Consider the following 20,259-nt stretch of genomic DNA (forward strand, 5'->3'; position numbering starts at 1 on the left):
GAAAGCCCAGGGGACTTGGAATGGGTCAGGTTGAGATATATGGATTCTTTCAGCTTTGGAAGGCTGGTTCTCATCTGAAAACTTTACTATTCAATGACTATTTATTCACCTGTGTGAATTGGCTAGGTCATCTCAGTCCAGAGGGGAGGTCTCCACATAACAGTTCCACTACAGTAGAACCTCAGAGTTACGCACACCTTGGGAATGGAGGTTGTTCGTAACTCTGAAATGTTCATAACACTAAACAAAATGTTATGGTTGTTCTTTCAAAAGTTTACAACTGAACATTGACTTAATACAGCTTTAAAACTTTACTATGAAAAAGAAAAATGCTGCTTTCCCTTGATTGTTTTAGTCGTTTATATTTAACACAGTACTGTATTTGGGGGTTTTTTTGGTCTCTGCTGCTACCTGATTGCATAGTTCTAGTTCCAAATGAGGTGTGTGGTGGACTGGTCAGTTTGTAACTCTGGTGTTTGTAACTCGAAGGTTCTACTGTGATTGATAATCTTGCTTGGCAGCTAAAGGCAATGATTTAATGTGCATGGAGACTCTTCTGCCACCTCATCTCCAGAGGGTGGTCCTGCCAAGTCAAGGTGAAGGGAAATAGGTAAGGCAAGCTTTGCTGCCTGTACTGAACCTGTCAAGTAGATAAATCTAGCACTTCAATTACTGTTGCTGTCAGTCTGGCATTTTTCATGAATACTACCTGATAGAGTAGTTTTGAAACTGAATGAGGCCAGGGGACTCAGTCACTGTAGGTCCATTCTCTGATTTTCCCATTTGTTTTTTCTCTTAAATTTCTGGTTCATGTGTAAGGAGGCATCATGACTAAGCCTTAAGCAGAAAAGATGCTGCACAAATGAACTAAGGGCATGTCTCTGCCGCCCTGCAGTTCAGATTACTGGGGTGTGAATAGTAGTGCGCACCGAAGTGCTGCGCTGTAACTCCTCTGGGTGAATGCTGTGTGTGCGAACCTAAAGGTTCCTACTTCACATGAATGTCCTATTTGAAGAGGACTGCATTACGGCGCACTAGGAACCTCTTTTGTTCACAGCCACACATCCACATGGGAGAGTTACAGAGCAGCACTTCGTTGTGCACTGCTATTCACACCCCTTGTAGTCCAAACTTCATAGCAGTGTAGACATGCCCTTAGGCCTATAATGTTCTTTCTGCAAAACTAAACATTTTATTTACTGTAGAGAATGTTTGACCTACAGGAATTGCTAATTTATTATGTTAAATGAGACAGGCATATAATCTGTTGTTTTATTTCTTGTTTTGTTAAGAACTGGGTATTGCTACACATTTACTTAAATTGTGGGACAGCACATTCCTTAGAGAAGTGATGTTCAGAACATATGCTTCTGGGAAGGGATGGCATTTATTTATCAAGAGTAAAAGATTGTGGGTGAAATCTTTACCCCATTAAAATCTGTTCTCAGCAGGGGCGGCTCTAGCTTTTTTGCCGCCCCAAGCATGGCAGGCAGGCTGCCAAAGGCAGCCTGCCTGCGGGAGGTCCCTGGTCCCGTGGATTCAGCGGCATGCGTGCGGGAGGTCCACCAGTCCCATGGCTTCAGCGTACCCGCCGCTGAAGTGCTGCCAAATCCGTGGGACCGGCGGACCTCCCACAGGCAAGCCGCCGAAGGCTGCCTGACTGCCGCCCTCACAGCGACTGGCAGGCCGCCCCCCGCGGCTTGTCGCCCCAGGCACGCGCTTGGAGCGCTGGTGCCTGGAGCTGCCGCTGGTTCGCAGAGTCATAGATTATAAAGCTGGGATGGACCATTGTGATTGTATAATCTGGTCTCCTGTATAACATAGAATCATAGAAACATATGCCATAGGACTTCCCAGAATTAATTCCTGTTTGAATTAGAGCATCTGTTTTAGAAAAACATCCAGTCTTGATTTAAAAATAGGCAGTGATGGAGAATCAACCATATCTCTTACGAAGTTTTTCCCATGGTTAATTACCCTCACTGTTAAAAATGTGTGCCTTATTTCTAGTCTGAACTTGCCTACTTTCACCTTCCAGCCATTGGATTGTATTATACCTTTTTTGGCTAGATTGAAGAGCCCTCTGTTATCAAATTTCTGTTCCTCTCATGGATGCTTATACATTTGATCAAGTCACCCTTTAACTTTCTCTTTGTTAAACTAAACAGATTGAGCTCTTTGAGTCTTTCGCTATAAGGCATGTTTACCAATCCTTTAATCATTCTGGTGGCTGTTCTTTGACCACTCTCCAATTTATCACATCCTTTCCATTGACTTCAATAAGACCAAGATTTCACTTCAAAATTGCATCCTCATGTTGGTTGAACTTCTTTTTCTACTCCCTCCTCCTCTCTCCTGGTATCTGTAATTTGATGATTAATGTAAATTCAAACAAGACACAACCACTCTTCTCTCTAGGGAGCAATGTTAGATACCTAAGCATATAAGATTAACAGTAGTTTTAGTAAATAAGAATGTAAAATGCTAAATTGCTTTTTCATTTTTCATACATCTGGCCTTCATTCCCCCAAATTTTAGCTTATACATAAAATAGTATGTGTGATTATTTCATATAAGAATGCATATGATCCACTTTAGTAAATAAAGAGGCAAAAGTTGGTAAAATGTCATTCCCACACAACACCAACACCAGTACTAAAATTTAGCTACCACATACTGCTTATTTCTCTCTTTTCTATTGTCCTCTGTGTAGGCTCAGGTTGGTGGTGTTTTGAGGTGGGGTTGTTTCCCTCTTCCCCCTGCAAATGCCCTTAAGATTTATGGGCTGCTTCTCTTCCTTTACCTAGTTTTCCTCTATTGCTCTGATGATCTAATGCAGTGGTTCTCAACCTTTTGTATTGGTGATCTCTTTCACATAGTGTGCGACTCCCCCCCCTGTAAATTTAAAACACTTTTTTATATATTTAACACCATTATAATTGTGGGAGGCAAAGCGGGGTTTGGGGTGGAGGCTGACAGCTCATGACCCCCCATGTAATAACCTTGTGACCCCCTGAGGGGTCCCGACCCCCAGTTTAAGAACCCCTGATCTAATGCTTAGGGATTGTGAGGAGAGCCCTTTTTCTTTTTGCCCACCTGTGAGACCTCAGAGAGAGAGTGTGTGTGTGTGTGTGTGTGTGTGTGTGTGTGTGTGTGTGTGTGTGTGTGTGTGTGTGTGTGTGTGTGTGTGTGTGTGTGTGTGTGTGAGAGAGAGAGAGAGAGAGACTCATGGTTGTGTCATTTTATATCATCTTAGCTATGATGTGGTCTTAAGTCTCACACCTGTTTTTGTATAGAAATTGTATAAAATTGGTACCCATGACGTTTATCAAAGAACAATGTATTCTTCTTCCAGTATTCTGCAATTAGTACATTCTTTGAAAAGAGAGAGTTTTCATAGTGTCTTTACCTTCTCCCTAGAGAGATGAGAAAATTAGATCGATCTGAGCCTGTTCTCCAGGCCTTCCTTCTGTTCAGAGGATTTTAAAATCTACTTTTATTTTATTTTATTTTGCCATAGCATCATAGGGTTTGCACTGCAACATCTGCTGCTGATTATGCCTTAATTTCTCAATGCATAGTGCCAAGAGGATCTGTTTCATTCAAGGACATGGCACTGATCCCACAATCCTACCCTTAAGTGGTGATTTTCTGAACTGAATCGTAATACTCTACTAAGTTGAATCTCTTGAGTCAAAAATGAATTCTTGTCTCTCTCCTTTCTGTTAATTCTGTCGCAATGAAATGCCGTTACTTTTCATTGCCCCACATGAATACAAAGCTAAGCTAAGAAAATGCATATTAATGTTAAATTTGTTATTTGTTATTTATTTTCAAGGTTTATTATTATTTATTTCTGTGCTCTCCAGGCAGCCTGGTTGCATGCCACAGGCCTCAAGTACCACAAATGTCCATGCAGGCTGGCTCCAATCTTTATTCCCCACACGTGACAGGGATGGGGGGAACTTGTAGCAGGCATCAGAAACTCATGTCCATGGCTCTTTGAGCCTCAGCCTGTTCTCCAGCCTACCCAACGTTTTGGCTCCCACTGCCCTGTGGCTGCAAGGTGGACTTCAGCCATGCTTCACCAAACTCCTGCTGCCTGTCTCCATAGAACAGTGCAGGGAACAGACATTGCAATCCAATTAACTTGCTTTTGTAGGGAAAGCTGGAAAGCAAGAGGCAGCTGATGGGCGGAAACGGTTGGACTGGGAGATATGAAACAAAATGTTGTATGTTTGACTGCAGGAAAACGGCAAAAATGCTGGATTATCTGGTATCTTAGAAAAATGCCAAATACCACAGTTGTGGAATCCAGATGGCCCTGACTAAGATGAATGGGGCAGTTCACACCTTCAGAGCTATTTTTCCAGGCTGTGCCAACCTAGGCAGTTATACTGTGCTTACACTATGCAGATTATTTCAGGCACCATAAGGAATGAGCATTTATTTAATGAAAGACATGATTTTAGGAGTGTAAATCTGCAGCAAGGGATGAATGCTGCAAAATTGTGGAATACATGAGCCCTGTTCATAGGCTCCCTCTGAACAGTAGTTCGCAGTGACAATGAAGATACTTTGTTTATTGAAAGATTTTCCCAGTTACCTCTCAAGGCCACTCATTTACCTGTCGATTGTCACTGCTGGAGGCCTTTTCCATGGTTCCCATATGTTGGGTCCCCATTTCATCACAGCACATTAACTTACTGCCACATCAGCTGGAAAGTTAGACTATAAGTATTGTTGGGTAAGGATCCATTTTTGCAAGGTACACCCCAAGTATGAAGCTGGGCTGCTGCTCCTCGGCTCTGGCACAGGTATGTCTGGTCTAGCTTTTGCTAAGCACTTTGCTCCTAGTACATCCCTTCTTCTCTGCAGCCTACACTCTTTCTGCAAGCTACATCTGTGTTACAGTACTTAGTGGGGTCCTGGCTGAAGTGCAGTACCTTAGTGATTGAGGCGGTTCCTTCAGAATCATACCAAACACTGCCGCATCTATAAAATAATCTGGTGCCAACGGTGTCAGGGCCTTTGTGTACAGCCTTCCTCTTGAAATCTTCCTCCTGAGAAGTGACTCCAAAAGAAGACCCTCCTTTCCCCCAAACTTATCTAGGTAGACATTGGCCAGTCTAATATGGGTGTCAGGGCCAAGGCAGAGATCTGTAGAAGAACTCAATAAGGTATGAGGGAGGAGGGAGTCCCCACAACCAGGCCAGCTTCACCCTGCTCTTCCCTAGCCTCTTACCTGGTATGGGGATAGTACTTTTTCTCTCCCCCAGAAGCCACAGGGTTTCATGGTTGAGCAACAGAGCTTGTACGTCCTCTCACCACAAGAGATCTTTCAGGTAGATGAGGCCCAATTCCTGCTACCCCCCTTCCCTGGGCACAGCGAGGTCTTCCTCCTGGAAGGATATCCCAGGGCACTGCCTTGGGTGTCTCAGTGCCCTTCCCCAGTCCGTGAGAGCTAGGAGTAGGAGGAGTGCTTCCTTGAGGGGGGAAGGCCCTCCCCAATTGCAAGAGCAAGTCAGTGTGTTTGCAAATGAGATCTCTGGCTCCCATGGAACAGCAATATCTGAAGTCCTGGATGTGTCTAAGACTGTCACCCATAAGCAGAAAGACCTGAGGAAGAGGCTGTTTCAGTCTCCATAGAACCCCTCCTCCAAAGTTTGTTTCCCACTCCATGAGGACCTTGCAGAAGTAGTGTGGAAGTGAGCCACAGGGCACACCTGGTGTCAGCAGTCAGGGCCGGATTTAGGGGCAGGCAACTCAAGCAACCACCTGGAGTGGAGGGCGCCAAGCTTCTGTTCAGTTTGTGAAAGCAAAGGTGAGAAAAGCGACCTTTTGAACTAAAGAACTAAGGTTAAGGTTCTAAGTCTGTCACCTACTGTAACACTATTTAATATTGGTCCACCCAGTGTTGGTGCACAGTTCAATTTCTTGATGTCAGTACATTTCAGTTATTCTTAAAATTAAAAAGTTTCTATAAACTTAGAGGATTTTTTTTTTTTTTTTTTTGCTTATATATCGCATGAATATATTGCATGTAGATTCTGGTGTGCAAATTTATCATCTTATATGACCGAGATAAATTGTGCATCAAAGTCATGAAATGGGCTACAAATGCAATAAAAAATAAGATATTCAAAAGCTTAACAAGTGTAGGGGAGGGGCCAAAGACGCCTGGGGTGCCATTTGGTCTAGGGCCGGCCCTGTCAGCAGTGCCCTGTTTTGTACTGGGTTTTCAAATGCCGTTATGACAGTTAGAGATCCCTCCTGCACTTAGTAATCTAGAAAGTCAAGAAGCTCAACTTTTCTGATGGGAGGGGCAGTCACCTCAAGGAGCCCTTTATAGAAAATTGGAATCATGGTTCTTTGTTCAAATTACAGAACGGATTTGCTCGGCTGGCAGGATTTTTGCAAAGCTCAGGTAGACACACTGCTTCTTTAATGACCACTTTTTTGGCTCCTTATAAAGAGCTTTGGCAAATGTTGTCATTTTTTTGCCATCTCCTGTAGAAATTTAATTGGCAGTTTTAAAAAGAAACAGACTCACTTCTTTTATAAACTTGTTTTTTATAGATGTTGTAGGAGCAGCTAGCTCAGGGGTGGGCAAACTATAGCCCGAGGGCCACGTCCGGCCCTCCAGACATTTTAATCCAGCCCTCAAGCTCCCTCTGGGGAGAGGGGTCAGGGGCTTGCCCCGCTCCGTGCGGCTCCCGGAAGGAGCAGCATGTCCCCCCTCCAGCTCCTATGCATAGGGGCAGCCAGGGGGCTCCGCATGCTGCCCCCGCAGCGCCCATTGGCTGGGAACCGCAGCCATTGAGAGCCGCAGGGGCGGTGCCTGCAGACAGGGCAACGCGCAGAGCTGCCTGGCCGCACCTCCTACTGGAGGGGGGCCATGCCACTGCTTCTGGGAGCTGCTTGAGGTAAGCGCCGCCCCGAGCCTGCACTCCTGACCCTCTCCTGTGTCCCAACCCCCTGCTCCATCCCTGATCCCCCTCCCGCCCTCCGAACCCCTCATCCCAGCCTGGAGCACTCTCCTGCACCCCAAACCCTCATCCCCAGCCCAACCCCAGAGCCCGCACACCCAGCCAGAGCCCTCACCTGCTCCTGCACCCCAACTCCCAATTTCGTGAGCATTCATGGCCCACCATACAATTTCCATACCCAGATGTGGCCCTAGGGGGAAAACGTTTGCCCACCCCCGAGCTAAGTACTTTTTATATGTTTGAATCTCTGATATTAAATGTATACGTGTAATATATGTAGACAAAGGATTTCATTGAATCCTTTCAGTGACATAGTGCAAGTCACTGGATACTTCAACTGCAGGCTAGGGTACTGCAATAATTACTCTTTCATCCTACCATTTCGAAAACTGCTATTTCTCACAGTGCCTGGGATGTTTCCCTTGTGAACTTCATTTACTCTAAAAACACCAGTTGGCTACTTTTGTGATTGGTGTCCTGTGTGTTTTTTTGCACAGTTATATGCACGTGCATTTATATCTTGATTGATCAAAAACTAGAGAATATTATGGTACCAAAGGGTTTAGTACTTGTCACATTCACAATTTTATATCGGGTATTGCATTATGATGTCATGTGCAATGTTTTGTTTGCATGTATGATGAGGAACAAAGCCAAAGTCTTAAACCTCCCCATATATGGTGATATCACACAGTAAAAACAAGGCAGATGAAATCCCTCATTGAAGTCAATGTCAAAACTCTCATTGCTGTGAAGCCAGGATTTCACCCAATATGTAGTGTAATTTAATTGGTGATTTCCAAAACATGCTCTTTTAGCAGAGTGGAAAAACAAAGTATTTTTTGTTAACTTCCAAGATTCCATGCCTTAGTTGTGCTGTCTTGTATCATAATATTGTGGAATTTTCAGTAATAAATCATATTATTTTCTGGGGTTTCTTTTACAATATAAATCTCATAGCATCAGAGATTATTTATTTTCCAACATGCCCCGTGAACAGCTTTTGTCTTGGCTGTATGTCTGTGAAGATAAGCAAAATAGTCCTAAAACAATGATGAATGCTAGTTTGAGTATACAACACATTCCTAAGTTTAAGAGAGTTATGTTGGTAGCAAATATAAACAAAATCATAACCAAGTAAATTCAACAGAATATTTTAGCAGTAACAAAGTTGCCATGCTGCTGTTATGTTCTTGGGCTGGAGTATTCAAGAGAGTCTAAAGAAGTTAGGTGCTTAACTCCCACAGGCTTAATTGAAAATCGTAGCCTTGGCCTTGATTGAACAAACACATGCTCAATCAAAAATACTGTAGATGTGTAGTTTCATCATGCACTCATCATTATTTTCCATTCCCTGTACTCTTCTGTACTTCTCTTAGGCTTGGTCTGTACTTAAAAGTTAGGTCGAATTACTACGTCAGCCAGGGCATGAAAAACACACACTCCAGACCAACATATCTATGCTGATCTAACCCCCAGCATAGACACAGCTTTGTCAACCGAAAAATGCTTCTGTTGACGTAGGTACCATTGTTCGGGGAGGGGGTCTTCCTGCACCAATGGAAAAGCCCCTTCTGTCAGTGTAGGCTGCATCTATGCTATATAGGGTTATGCCGGCATAGCTATGGTGATGTAGCTATGCTGATATTGTCTCTGTAGTGTAGTCATACCCATATTCTCCTACTAAGGTGAGCTAGAATGATGTATTTTATAAAGTGAATGCTGACTCCTGGCTGTTGCGTGCGTGCACGCACTCTCTCTCTCTCTCTTTTCAGTATTGTAAAATTAGATGTGCCTTAATACTTTTGTTGGTGTTTGTGATTTTTCTATTGAGTGGAATATACTTTTATTGAGTGGAAACAATTGCAGTGATGTTTGTTTTGAGTTATTAGGGTCTACAATTAATTTCAAGGCCTTTGTGATCTCACAAAAGCTAAGTGGAAGTTGTCTTTAAATATTTTGTTTGCAGTGATCAAAAATTAATAGTGTATTAAAAATACATTGTCTTTTCAATTAGAAACGTCTGAAGGCAGCTGAAGCAGAAAGTAAATTGAAACAAGTGTACATCCCAACCTAGTAAGTATAGCAAATGTTTATACTTTGTCACTTTGATTGAAGAGACATAATGTATAGATAAAAAATGCACATCCCATTGTCAGAACACCAGTAAAAATGAAAGAAAATGGACCTGACTTGATAATGCTCTGTATATATGTAAGATGTGCTAGATAAAACAATTATATTACAGTAACTTGATAGATACTAAGATTTTGATCCTTCTGTGGCTTATTATTAACATGATTTTGATTGTGGATCCCTGTAACACACCCAGCATGATTAAGGCAAGGACTGATCATGATGCTCTCTTTGTGAGGCCCTTGTATTTAATTCATCCCTTTGTTCTTGTCCACCATTTTCCTTGAATAAGATAAATAGAAGTAAAACCAAAGAGAACTAGACTGGTTAAAATGCTGTGTGGATTGGTAATATACATAATGTGCCCTTGTTGCCATTTATAAAGCAGATTTTGCCAAGTAATCTTTTTAGAATCTCTCTGGAGTGCAGTTATATATGTGAATAAATGCAACATTTCAAAGTCTAAGCAATTGTTTGTTAAACCAGATACTTTTACCTTACAATTATAGTTTACAGTATATTCTTAAACCAATTAGGTGATACGAGAAGAAACACATTATGACCTTAAATGATAAGGCTATGGACAGCTCTAAATCCCTTCTCTGTGAACTAAGCCCTGTTAACAAAATCTTTTATTTTTGTGGTTTGTCCTCATAATGTTTTTAGTTATTTAGCTTTTGGGATTTAAATGTAATGCTAAAGATCTGTTTTTGTAAACATGTGGTTTATGGGAATGAGCAATAATCCATGTCTTTCACATTAATGATTTCCTCAGGGTTATGGGACTAGCAAGGATTAGGGGCAAAATTCTCCTTTAAGCTGTGCACCACTATGTTCTACTTTCCATATGTGTATGGATTTCCTATTGACATAAATGGTAATTCTGCACATGTGCAGAGAACAGAATACCTGAAAAAAGTGTCACCTGTGTAGAGTCCTGTGTAAACTACATACAGTACAATTTCATTTTATATAGTGTCTTTCATGCAAACTCTCTTCCCAGACAGATTTAATAGTAGAAGGCAGTGGATAGACTGCAATAGATTTTAGCTTTTAATGAATCCAACCTTTTGAAAATGTCTCAATGAGTGTTATTTAAAGCCCAAACCAGTACTAATAAAATAAAAATTTTAAAAATGATGTTAATAATTTTGGATGATGGATAATTTGTGACATCCTAAAGTCAGAGCAGTATTCTGGGAATAATCATATGAGTGTACAATCATCAACAGTTAGGTAAAATAATTGCGCTAAGAATACTATTTTGGTGATTGTGGCAGATAAATAATAAAAATAATAATTAGCACTTACATAATGCTTTCACATTCAACATCCTTGCAGCATGTTTACTGAAGTCAGTACAGAGAGGTATAGGTTGCACCTTGGATGTGTGGCTTTGAGCCCTTTTGCACTGCGGGTGAGTATTGACCCTAAGGGAAAGTAGGCAGTGTTCCCACATGGGAACTGTCATACTGGATCAGACATAGGATTGGTTTAGTCCAGTATCCCGTTTCTGACAGTGGCCAGTAACCAGTGCATCAGAGGAAGCTACAGGAACACCAAAGTGGATAAATATGAGATAGCTGTAGTACTGTTGCCTGGTTTGTGGGATATGCTGGTCCCGTATAGCTTCCCTAGTACATGGGAGGTTGTTGCCAGATCCCACCACTCTAAGCTCTTTCCATGTGTTTAAATCAATGGGAATATTGCTTGAACTAAGAACTACTAAATCAGGCCCTAAATTTCGTTGCTTAATTCCCTTAATCTCAGCGAATTTACTTTAAACTAATAAAAGGTTGGATTTTTTTGCTCCTCCCAACAAATGTAGTTAAGTGCAGAATCTTCCCTTTGACTTAATTGGTATAAGCTCATGTAATGACACTTTCACTCCATAAGAAATGTACTTCCTGGTTAGAATACCATCCTTTTTATTTCAGACAAGGTGGGGAGGTAATATTTTTTATTGGACCAACTTCTGTTGCTGAAAGAGACAAGCTTTTGAGCTACACAGAGTTCTTCTCCAGGTCCGGGGAAAGTAATCAGAATGTCACAACTAAATACAAGGTGGAATCGGCTACTCGTGGGAGGTACACAAAGGGGGTACCAGTTAAAGGGGGGGCATGTGACCTCCCCACATGACCCCCACACATGACTCCTCCCCACCCCACTCCCAGCCCGGGCCCTCTGCAATCTCCCTGTCCTCTCCCCATCCCACATTACCTTGGGAGGGGCGGGGGGAGAGAGGGAGGCGCTCTGTCCTCCCGCTGGGCTGGCTCTCCCGGTATGTTTGGCTGCGGCCCCAGAGCCTCTCCTGAACACTGCCCGGTGCAGCTGCCTGGGAGAGCGCCTGGTTGCGGCCCACCCAGGCTCAGCTTCTGGGGACACCGGCCGAGCAAGCCGGAGTCCTCCATGCCCTTCCTGGCATGCTCAGAGTTGGCTCCTGTCCCCAGAAGCTGAGCCTGGGCAGAGGGCACCCTGCTGCTGCCTCAGCCAGGCACTCTCCCAGTCAGCTGCTGCGCTGCACTGGGCATCGTCCCAGGTAGCGTGGCTAGAAGAGGCTCTGGCCCCGCCTCTTCCCTTCCGGCTCTGGCCCCGCTCCTTCCTCTCCCCACCTGGGCTGGCTCCTGGAGGGGCACTTGACCCTTCGTGCCCTACCCATGAGTCGCCCCTTTTGCCGTCATAGGACAAAGGAGGGTTAGTGAGTTACAGATTGTTGTTTTGAGACATAAAACCAGTGTCTCTGTTGAGTCCATGATTTTAAGAGTTTAGCAAAGTAATGAATTTAAGCTCCTAGGGTTGTCTTTTGAAAGTGCTGTGCAGGTTTCCTTTGAGGATGAGGGCTGAGAGGTCAGATATGGAGTAATCGTTTTGCGACTCTTTCCATCTGGTGTTCAACTGTGACACTGGGAGTATCTTTCCCAGACCTGAAGGAGAGCTCTGTGTAGCTCGGAAGCTTGTCTCTCTTTACGAACCGAAGTTGGTTCAATAAAAGGTATTACCTCACCCATCTTATCTCTCTCATAACTTGGAACTAGCAGAGCTATACCCTACAAACAATAGCTTTCAATTTTATTTTTAAATTTTCCTTATTTTGAGTTTAGCATTTGGTGTATGCATTAATATTTTTTTCTGTGTGAATGTTTTGTACCTTTTCTTAGTACAATAATACGTTGAATAAGAGAGAAAATTTTATTTCTGCTTTGGCAACCGTAGGTCTGTGCCAGGCTATCCATTTACATGCAAATTTTCTCATGTAAAAATGAAAGCTGGGCAGACTGGTTCAATAATAATAGTGCTACCTAGTTCTTGTATACTACCTTTTCATCAACAAAATAATAACAAATCCCCATGTGCTCTTATGTAAATTAGTTTGGTAAATTGGTCTTCTCTAAGGCCTGGTCTACACTAGGAGCTTATATCGAATTTAGCGCCGTTACATCGAATTAACCCTGCACCCGTCCACACCAGGAAGCTACTTAGTTCGAAATAGAGCTCTTTTAAATTCGACTTCTGTAATCCTCGAAAACGAGAGGAGTAGCGCTAAATTCGAAATGGCAATATCGAATTAGGCTAGGTGTGGATGGAAATCGACGGTAATAGCTCCGGGAGCTATCCCACAGTGCACCACTCTGTTGACGCTCTTGACAGCACTTAGAGCTCGGATGCTCTGACCAGCCACACAGGAAAAGCCCCGGGAAAATTTGAATTCCTTTTCCTGTCTGGCCAGTTTGAATCTCATTTTCTGTTTGGACAGCGTGGAGAGCTCAGCAGCACTAGCAACGATGCAGAGCTCTCCAGCAGAGTTGGCCGTGCAATCTAATAGAAAGAGGGCCCCAGCATGGACTGATCGGGAGGTCTTGGATCTCATCGCTGTGTGGGGCGATGAGTCCGTGCTTTCAGAGCTGCGCTCCAAAAGAAGGAATGCAAAGATCTATGAGAAGATCTCTAAAGCCATGGCAGAGAGAGGATACAGCCGGGATGCAACGCAGTGCCGCGTGAAAATCAAGGAGCTGAGACAAGGCTACCAAAAAACCAAAGAGGCAAACCGACGCTCCGGATCCCAGCCCCACACATCACGTTTCTACGAGGCACTGCATTCCATCCTAGGTGCGGCCGCCACCACTACCACACCAGTGACCGTGGACTCCGAGGATGGGATATTGTCCACGGCCGGTTCCTCCTCGGAAATGTTAGGTGACGGGGAAGATGAGGAAGGAGATGAGGAGGACGAGGCAGTCGACAGCGCTTGCACCGCTGATTTCAACGACAGCCAGGAGCTCTTCATCACCCTTACCGAGATCCCCTACCAACCGTCCACAGCCCTTACCCCGGACACCGAATCAGGGGAAGGATCAAGCAGTGAGTGCTTTAAACATCTAAACATTTCATTTTAACATAAGTGGAATATTTATATTGTTAAGAATGGGCTTTTCAGTCACTCAGTTAAACATAGAAACTTTTATTTATAACAAAACAGGAATAATAACTATATCAGTAATTTGTTGTTCATGATTTAGTTGGCTTAGTAAACTTTTTACTACTAACTATGTATAGAAAATCAAGTACTGTCCGGATATTCATGATTAGTCCACAACACGGCCCCTCCACTCTGTAGTCCGTTATGCTCAACCTAAAGGAAAAGGCGGTCAATGTGCCCGGGAATGGACAGACAGTCCTCCTGGGATAGCTTCCCATAGCTCTCCTGGAGGTACCGCTCCAGCATGCGCACGAGGTTCAACGGCAGGGCAATCTTGTTTGGTCCCCCGTGGTAGCACACGTTCCCACGCCATGAGTCCATGAGGTAGTCGGGGATCAGTGCGCGGCACAGCATGGCGGCATATGGCCCAGGCCTCTGCATGCATTCACGCAGCATCCTTCCCCTCTCGGTCTCCGAGATCCTCATGAGGGTTATGTCACACATGACGCACTGCTTTAAATTAGGGAGGGGAATGTTAGTATTTGGACTGCTTTACAGCCACGCGGTGGAGGCGGCAGAGGGGCAGCATACAGGGATCTTTCCCGGGGACAGCCGCGAGGTGGTGGGATAGGGGCAGAGCTCATGCTTCCCTGATTGCTGCCAGCAGAGAGTGGCCTTGCATTCAGTGCGAAAGGAGCCCAGTGCTACTATTACATGTTTAAGCTGCCACAAGTCTACGGCTTACCATGTTTTCCCGCAGCAGAAGTAGAGGTGTCCTGCAACGCTTCTCTGATCGCAACTGCAGGACCCCAGACACATAAGGCGAGGGCCGAAAATTCGACCTTGTCCTGAGTGCGCATGTGAAAGGTGCAGTGCATGGTGTTGTTCACAGAGAAAGACTATGCTCTTTGTTAGCAACTTCATTTATCTGTCTCAGGAATTTACTCCCTTTTTCCCATTCCCACAGACACATCTGCGACTGTCTCCCAACCCAGCCTGGCATCACACTCCCAGAGGCTAGCGCAGATTAGAAGAAGGAAGAGAAAAACTCGTGAAGACATGTTTTATGAACTTATGGAGTGCTCACGAGAGCAGGCAGCCCAGACGACACAGTGGAGGGAGAACTTGTCACAAATGCACAGAGCAGTCATGGAACGGGAGGAGAGGTGGCGCCAGGAGGACCAGCAGGCTACTCAAACCCTGCTTGGACTAATGAGGGAGCAAACGGAGACGCTCCGGCGCCTAGTGGATGTTCTGCAAGACCGGAGGCAGGAGGACAGAGCACTGCTGCTGTCTATCTCTAACCGCCCTCCCCCGCCACCAAGTCCCACACCCCCCTCACCAAAAGTACAAAGAAGGAGGGGCGGCAAGGGCCGTTAAAACTGTCAGTCGGCCACTGCACACTGCTGCAGCAATGGAAGGCTCTCGTTCCAAACTTTGAAAAGTCCTTTTCTACCCATCTCACACTAGCCCATGTCCAAGTTTCCTTCCCCCCCCCCCTTTTCATGTGCGGTTCGTAATAAAACATCTGTTTCTGTTAAGTACTGTTTCCGAGAGTGTCTTTTGGAGGGGATTCTGTCTGAAGGGGGGGAAGGGGTTTGTTACTTGGACAGGACAGTCACCTGTAGCAGGCTACAGAGGCGGGGGCAGGTCCAGCATCAGGACACATACACAGCACAGTCACCAGTTACCCTGGTCAGTCTGGGAGGCGGTTTTCTTGTTCTGGGGTGCGAGGGGGTTGATCTGTGACTTTGTGTCGGGGGAGGGCAGTTAGAGATCCTATGCCGCGGTCCTTATCCTGGATCACAGAGCCACGCAGCAGGGGATCTGTTACCCTCCACCCCCTGCCAGAAAGTCACTTGGCCGACACATACATCCAGTCCCGCCCAGGACTGCTGGCAGGCTGCGTTGAAACAACCAATGCAGCACTGCGGAGCCTGTCATTCCCGGACTTTAGAAGCATCATTTGCATCAAAACAGTAAGCCCGCCCCCCGCCACAGTCTGCGTCCCCGGTTTAAAACATTCCCGCGAAAACAGTAAAAAAGAGAACCTTGTTCATTAACAGAACAGAACAGATTTTATTTGTTGGGAAGGTGGGGAAGGGGGTATGTAACTTGGAAGGATAGTCAACAGTAACTGGGTAAAGAAACGGGGGCAGGTTCAGCATCTGTGTCCACAAAGTAAAAAGTCACTGGAGACCCTGTTCAGTCAGGAACCTGGCTTTCAAAGCCTCCCTGATGCACAGTGCGTCCCGCTGTGATCTTCTAATCGCCCTGCTGTCTGGCTGGACGTAATCAGAAGCCAGGCTATTTGCCTCAACCTCCCACCCTGACATATAGGTCTCCCCCTTGCTCTCACACAAATTGTGGAGCACACAGCAAGCAGCTATCACAATGGGGATATTGGTCTCGCTGAGATCACAGCGAGTGAGTAGGCTTCTCCATCTGCCCTTGAGACGGCCAAAAGCACACTCCACCACCATTCTGCACTTGCTGAGCCGGTAGTTGAATAGTTCTTTCCCTGAGTCCAGTGCGCCAGTGTAGGGCTTCATGAGCCAGGACATTAGCGGGTATGCAGGGTCCCCGAGGATGACTGTAGGCATCTCCACATCCCCAACAGTTACTTTGTGGTCCGGGAAGTAAAGACCTTCCTGCAGCCGTCTACACAGACCAGAGTTCCTGAACACCCTAGCGTCATGAACCTTGCCAGGCCATCCAACGTAGATATTGGTAAAACGTCCCCGATGGTCCACCAGTGCTTGCAGCACCATGGAAAAGTATCCCTTTCTGTTTATGTACTGGCTGGCCTGGTGGTCCGGTCCCAGGATAGGGATGTGAGTCCCATCTATAGCCCCACCGCAGTTTGGGAATCCCATCTCGGCAAAGCCATCTCTGATGAGCTCAACGTTTCCCAGGGTCACTACCTTAGATAGCAGTAGCTTGACGATTGCCCTGGCTACTTGCATAACAGCAACCCCCACGGTAGACTTGCCCACGCCAAACTGGTTAGCGACGGACCGGTAGCTGTCTGGCGTTGCGAGCTTCCAGAGGGCTATGGCCACTCGCTTCTGGACAGTCAGGGCTGCCCGCATCCGGGTGTCCTTTTGCTTCAGGGCAGGGGACAGCAACTCACACAGTTCGAGGAAAGTCCCCTTCCGCATGCGAAAGTTGCGCAGCCACTGGGATTCATCCCAGACCTGCAGCACTATGCGGTCCCACCATTCCGTGCTGGTTTCACGGGCCCAGAATCGCCGTTCAACAGTATCAACAAGACCCAGTGACAGCGAGATGTCCTGGGCGCTGGGTCTCATGTTCTCAGAGAGGTCGGAGCTAGTGTCCGACTTCATGCCGTCACGGTAGTGCCGTAGCCTCCTCTCATGATTGATCTGCAGCTGCCTCTGGTACAGGTGGAGGAGAAGCTGCGAGGCGTTGAGAACTGCCACAACTGCAGCGATGGTCGCAGCGGGATCCATGCTCGCACTGCTGTGGCGTCCGCGCTGTCAGTAATCAGAAAAGCGCGCGAAATTATTTCCCGCCGGCGCTTTCAGGGAGGGAGGGAGGGAGGGAGGGAGGGCTTGAGTGACGGACGGATGACGACAGGCGCCCAAAAGCACCCTCGACACATTTTTTTACCCAGAAGGCATTTGGGGCTCGACCCAGAATTCCAAAGGGCAGGGGGGACTGCGGGAACTGTGGGATAGCTGCCCACAGTGCACCGCTTCCAATGTCGACGCTTGCCCCGTTAGTGTGGACTCACAAAGTCTCACAAAGTCGAATTACTGTCCTTAGTGTGGACACACACGTTCGACTTAGTAATATCGATTCCACATAGTCGAATTAACTAAAATCGAAGTACTCTCGTAGTGTAGACAAGGCCTAAACAAGCCCATGTTTACTTCCCTCCCCACTCCACATCCCAAAATTATTTTACACAGACCAGTCATTTTTGGACCCTGTCTATTAGAATCCACTTTTTAAACTTGGTACTGCTTTAGGGTTTCCTCTGTATATTCAAATGTTGTGCTTTCTGGTGCTTTAGAGGTCCACTGTGCACTCGAGACTACAGTTATTGGGAAGTCCCCAAGCAGCACAAGGTTTAAAGAAAAGAGCAAAGGTACTCAGCAAAGAACCTTCTGCTACTGGAAGAAAGAAAAGGTCCGTCTCTACCATCCCCTGCTCCTTTGGCTCCTACAGCCAGTTGGGGGAGCAAGTTAGATCATCAAAGATATTGAGAGCCAATGTCTCTTTCATTGCTAGAAAAAAACAGATTTTTGCTGCTAATTCAGGAATGCAGTCATGTGAAATGTATCACTGTTACAGGTTATAAATCTTCACACATTTGTCCCAGTGGAGAATTCACCATTTTTTTCAGCACAGCCTTGTCTTGATGTGTGAAGATTGATTTTTGGTTTTCTAGAAAAACATCTTTGTTTTCTGTGCAGTGGGATATCTCCAAAGCATCATGTGATGGGGGGAGGCTGAATGTACTATGTAAAACTCAGTGATGACCTGTGTTCCAGCATTTTACATTTAGACCTTAGTCTTGCAAAGCCTTTCATCAGCTGTTTATATGATGAACATGTTTTTGTCTGTAACCTAAACAATTTATTAGAGAAACATAGAAATAAATTTTGTTACTCAGAAGAATTTGTTACAGATGGTGCAGTTTATGAAACAGAAACACAGAATGAAATCTTGTTCATGTTAATTAACTGGTTACTAAAATATTTTCTGAGAGATTACTTTTTATTTTATTTAAAGCAACAAACCAAATCCCAATCAACTATCCAGCAACAACGGGAAACCAGGTGCAGTGAATGGAGCTATGGGAGCATCTTATCAGACACAGACCTCATTAATAGGCCGGGCTTGTGAAAGTTGCTATGGTAAGTAAGATTTTTTTTGTGTGAGTGTTAAGAGTGCAGATGTCATTTGAACATTTGTGGGGCAGTTTTTTGCCAGTGCACCCTCTGATAAAACAGATGTATTCGTTGAATCTGTTACCACATTCCAAGCAAAGTGTAGGTTGATTTCTTTTTGATAGTTAGAATTGAGAAATGCTGCATATTTAACTCTTAAATCAGAACCACACCACTGTAATAGATTAACTTCAATATTTTAGTCCAAGTTTATGACCTATTTAAAAACTGTAATAGTTGGATGGATAGGGAGCTGGAATCAAGGTAATGTGCTGGAGTTGGTACAGTGATCTTTTATCTTTGGAGCTCTGTATTCAAATCCTGACTTTGGTCACAAGTGCAAATGCATTTTGTGAGTTTAGGAAGGTCCCTAGTGGACTTTTCTACATAGCAAACCTCACCACAGGACTTGGCACAAATGAGAGAGAATATGACCAAATTTGGCACAGGTGGTGGTCTCAGCTCAAAAGAGGTCAAGTACTTAAAAAGAGATGAGATATATCTTTAGAGTTGTGACTAAGCTTATATAAAAAGTGCCCTTGCTGTTCACCTCTCTATAATGAACACCAAATGCAATTTTAACGATATTTCATACAGAAAGCAAAATTAAATATATGGTTGACTGTCTTCCAGTGGGGAGATTCCTCTGTGCAAAGCTCTTCGTTTAGGCCAGTTTTAGGTCTACTCAAAAGTAGACTTAATGGGGGTGGGATCAGGTCCATAAACAGTAGTTTTGTATGATACATAAAAAAACCAAAAGTTTTGACCTCTTCTGGGTTCAGGGGCATTGTTTTCTTTTACTTCATTGAAAACATAGGAAATAAATTAGTCTTTTCCTAATGTTTAGGGATCCCAAGTTCAAAACTGATAGGGAAATTTATTTATTTTTCCATAAAAATTTTTTAAATTGTTTTATAAGACCTCTAAATCACCTTAAAATAAGTTCTGTTTTTCACTCTGATAAATTTGTAGTACTTCTTTTAATAATGCTCTTGAGGAATAGTAATAGCATATAGTGTTTTTGAATGTATTATATGTAATGCAACATACATCAATTCAGCTGTATTTTTTTTTCTCATCCTTAGCCACCCAGTCTCATCAGTGGTATTCTTGGGGTCCCCCTAACATGCAGTGTAGACTGTGTGCATCTTGCTGGATTTATTGGAAGAAATATGGTGGCCTGAAAATGCCAACTCAGACAGAAGAAGAGAAACTATCTCCCTGTCAGACCACAGAGGTAGGATTATGTAGGCAAATGTTTCTGATATAAGAGTGACACATTTCTCAGTAGTTACCGTGATTTAAAATGTTGCATGTAATGTTTCTTGAGCCTCTGCTGAGAAACTGAACATTTTATACTTTTTGTGGTATTGAGTTATTAATATTTATTTCAGGTTTGACTGTGCTCAGTGCTTTACAAAGCATAGAGTGAGACATAGTGTTTTACTGGCCCATATGTTTTACAATCTAAAGGACCAGGGCAGCAAACATTTACTCCTTTGTATAAAGTTACTTCCTTGCAAAATCCGTCCCACTGTACTCAGTGGAACCTGAGTGAAAGTCACATCTCAGCAGAGATCCAGCACAAGATTTATGCATTACTGAAGCCTAATTTTGAAGTCTTTAATGAGTGGTGCATAGGCCTTGAGCTGTCTTTCTGCAGAGGTGAATTTCACCCTTCAACTTTCCTTGTGACTGGGGTCCTAAATAAAAAAATGACCTTCATGCATCTCTGGTGGGTGATCAGTGTCACCTCATCAATCAAATGGTGTTGGTATCTATAAAATGCCAAAACTCA

At 44.5% G+C, this 20,259-nt stretch overlaps 1 protein-coding gene across 2 annotated transcripts in view; it reads left to right on the plus strand.

Annotated features, from left to right (window-relative positions):
* The window catches only part of MTA3 (metastasis associated 1 family member 3), a 150,937-nt gene that overhangs the window by 130,046 nt on the left and 632 nt on the right, over nucleotides 1–20,259 (plus strand). Inside the window, exons 11-13 of one of the 2 annotated variants that reach the window (XM_065400884.1) lie at nucleotides 9,007–9,065; nucleotides 18,304–18,428; nucleotides 19,547–19,698. In XM_065400884.1, the coding sequence (XP_065256956.1) occupies nucleotides 9,007–9,065; nucleotides 18,304–18,428; nucleotides 19,547–19,698 (336 nt within the window). Of the gene's footprint in view, nucleotides 1–9,006; nucleotides 9,066–18,303; nucleotides 18,429–19,546; nucleotides 19,699–20,259 lie in introns of those variants that run through there. The other variant, XM_065400885.1, reaches the window with a different exon arrangement.

The sequence above is a fragment of the Emys orbicularis genome, chromosome 3 (genome assembly GCF_028017835.1).
Source record: "Emys orbicularis isolate rEmyOrb1 chromosome 3, rEmyOrb1.hap1, whole genome shotgun sequence".
NCBI classification, from domain to species: Eukaryota; Metazoa; Chordata; order Testudines; family Emydidae; genus Emys; species Emys orbicularis.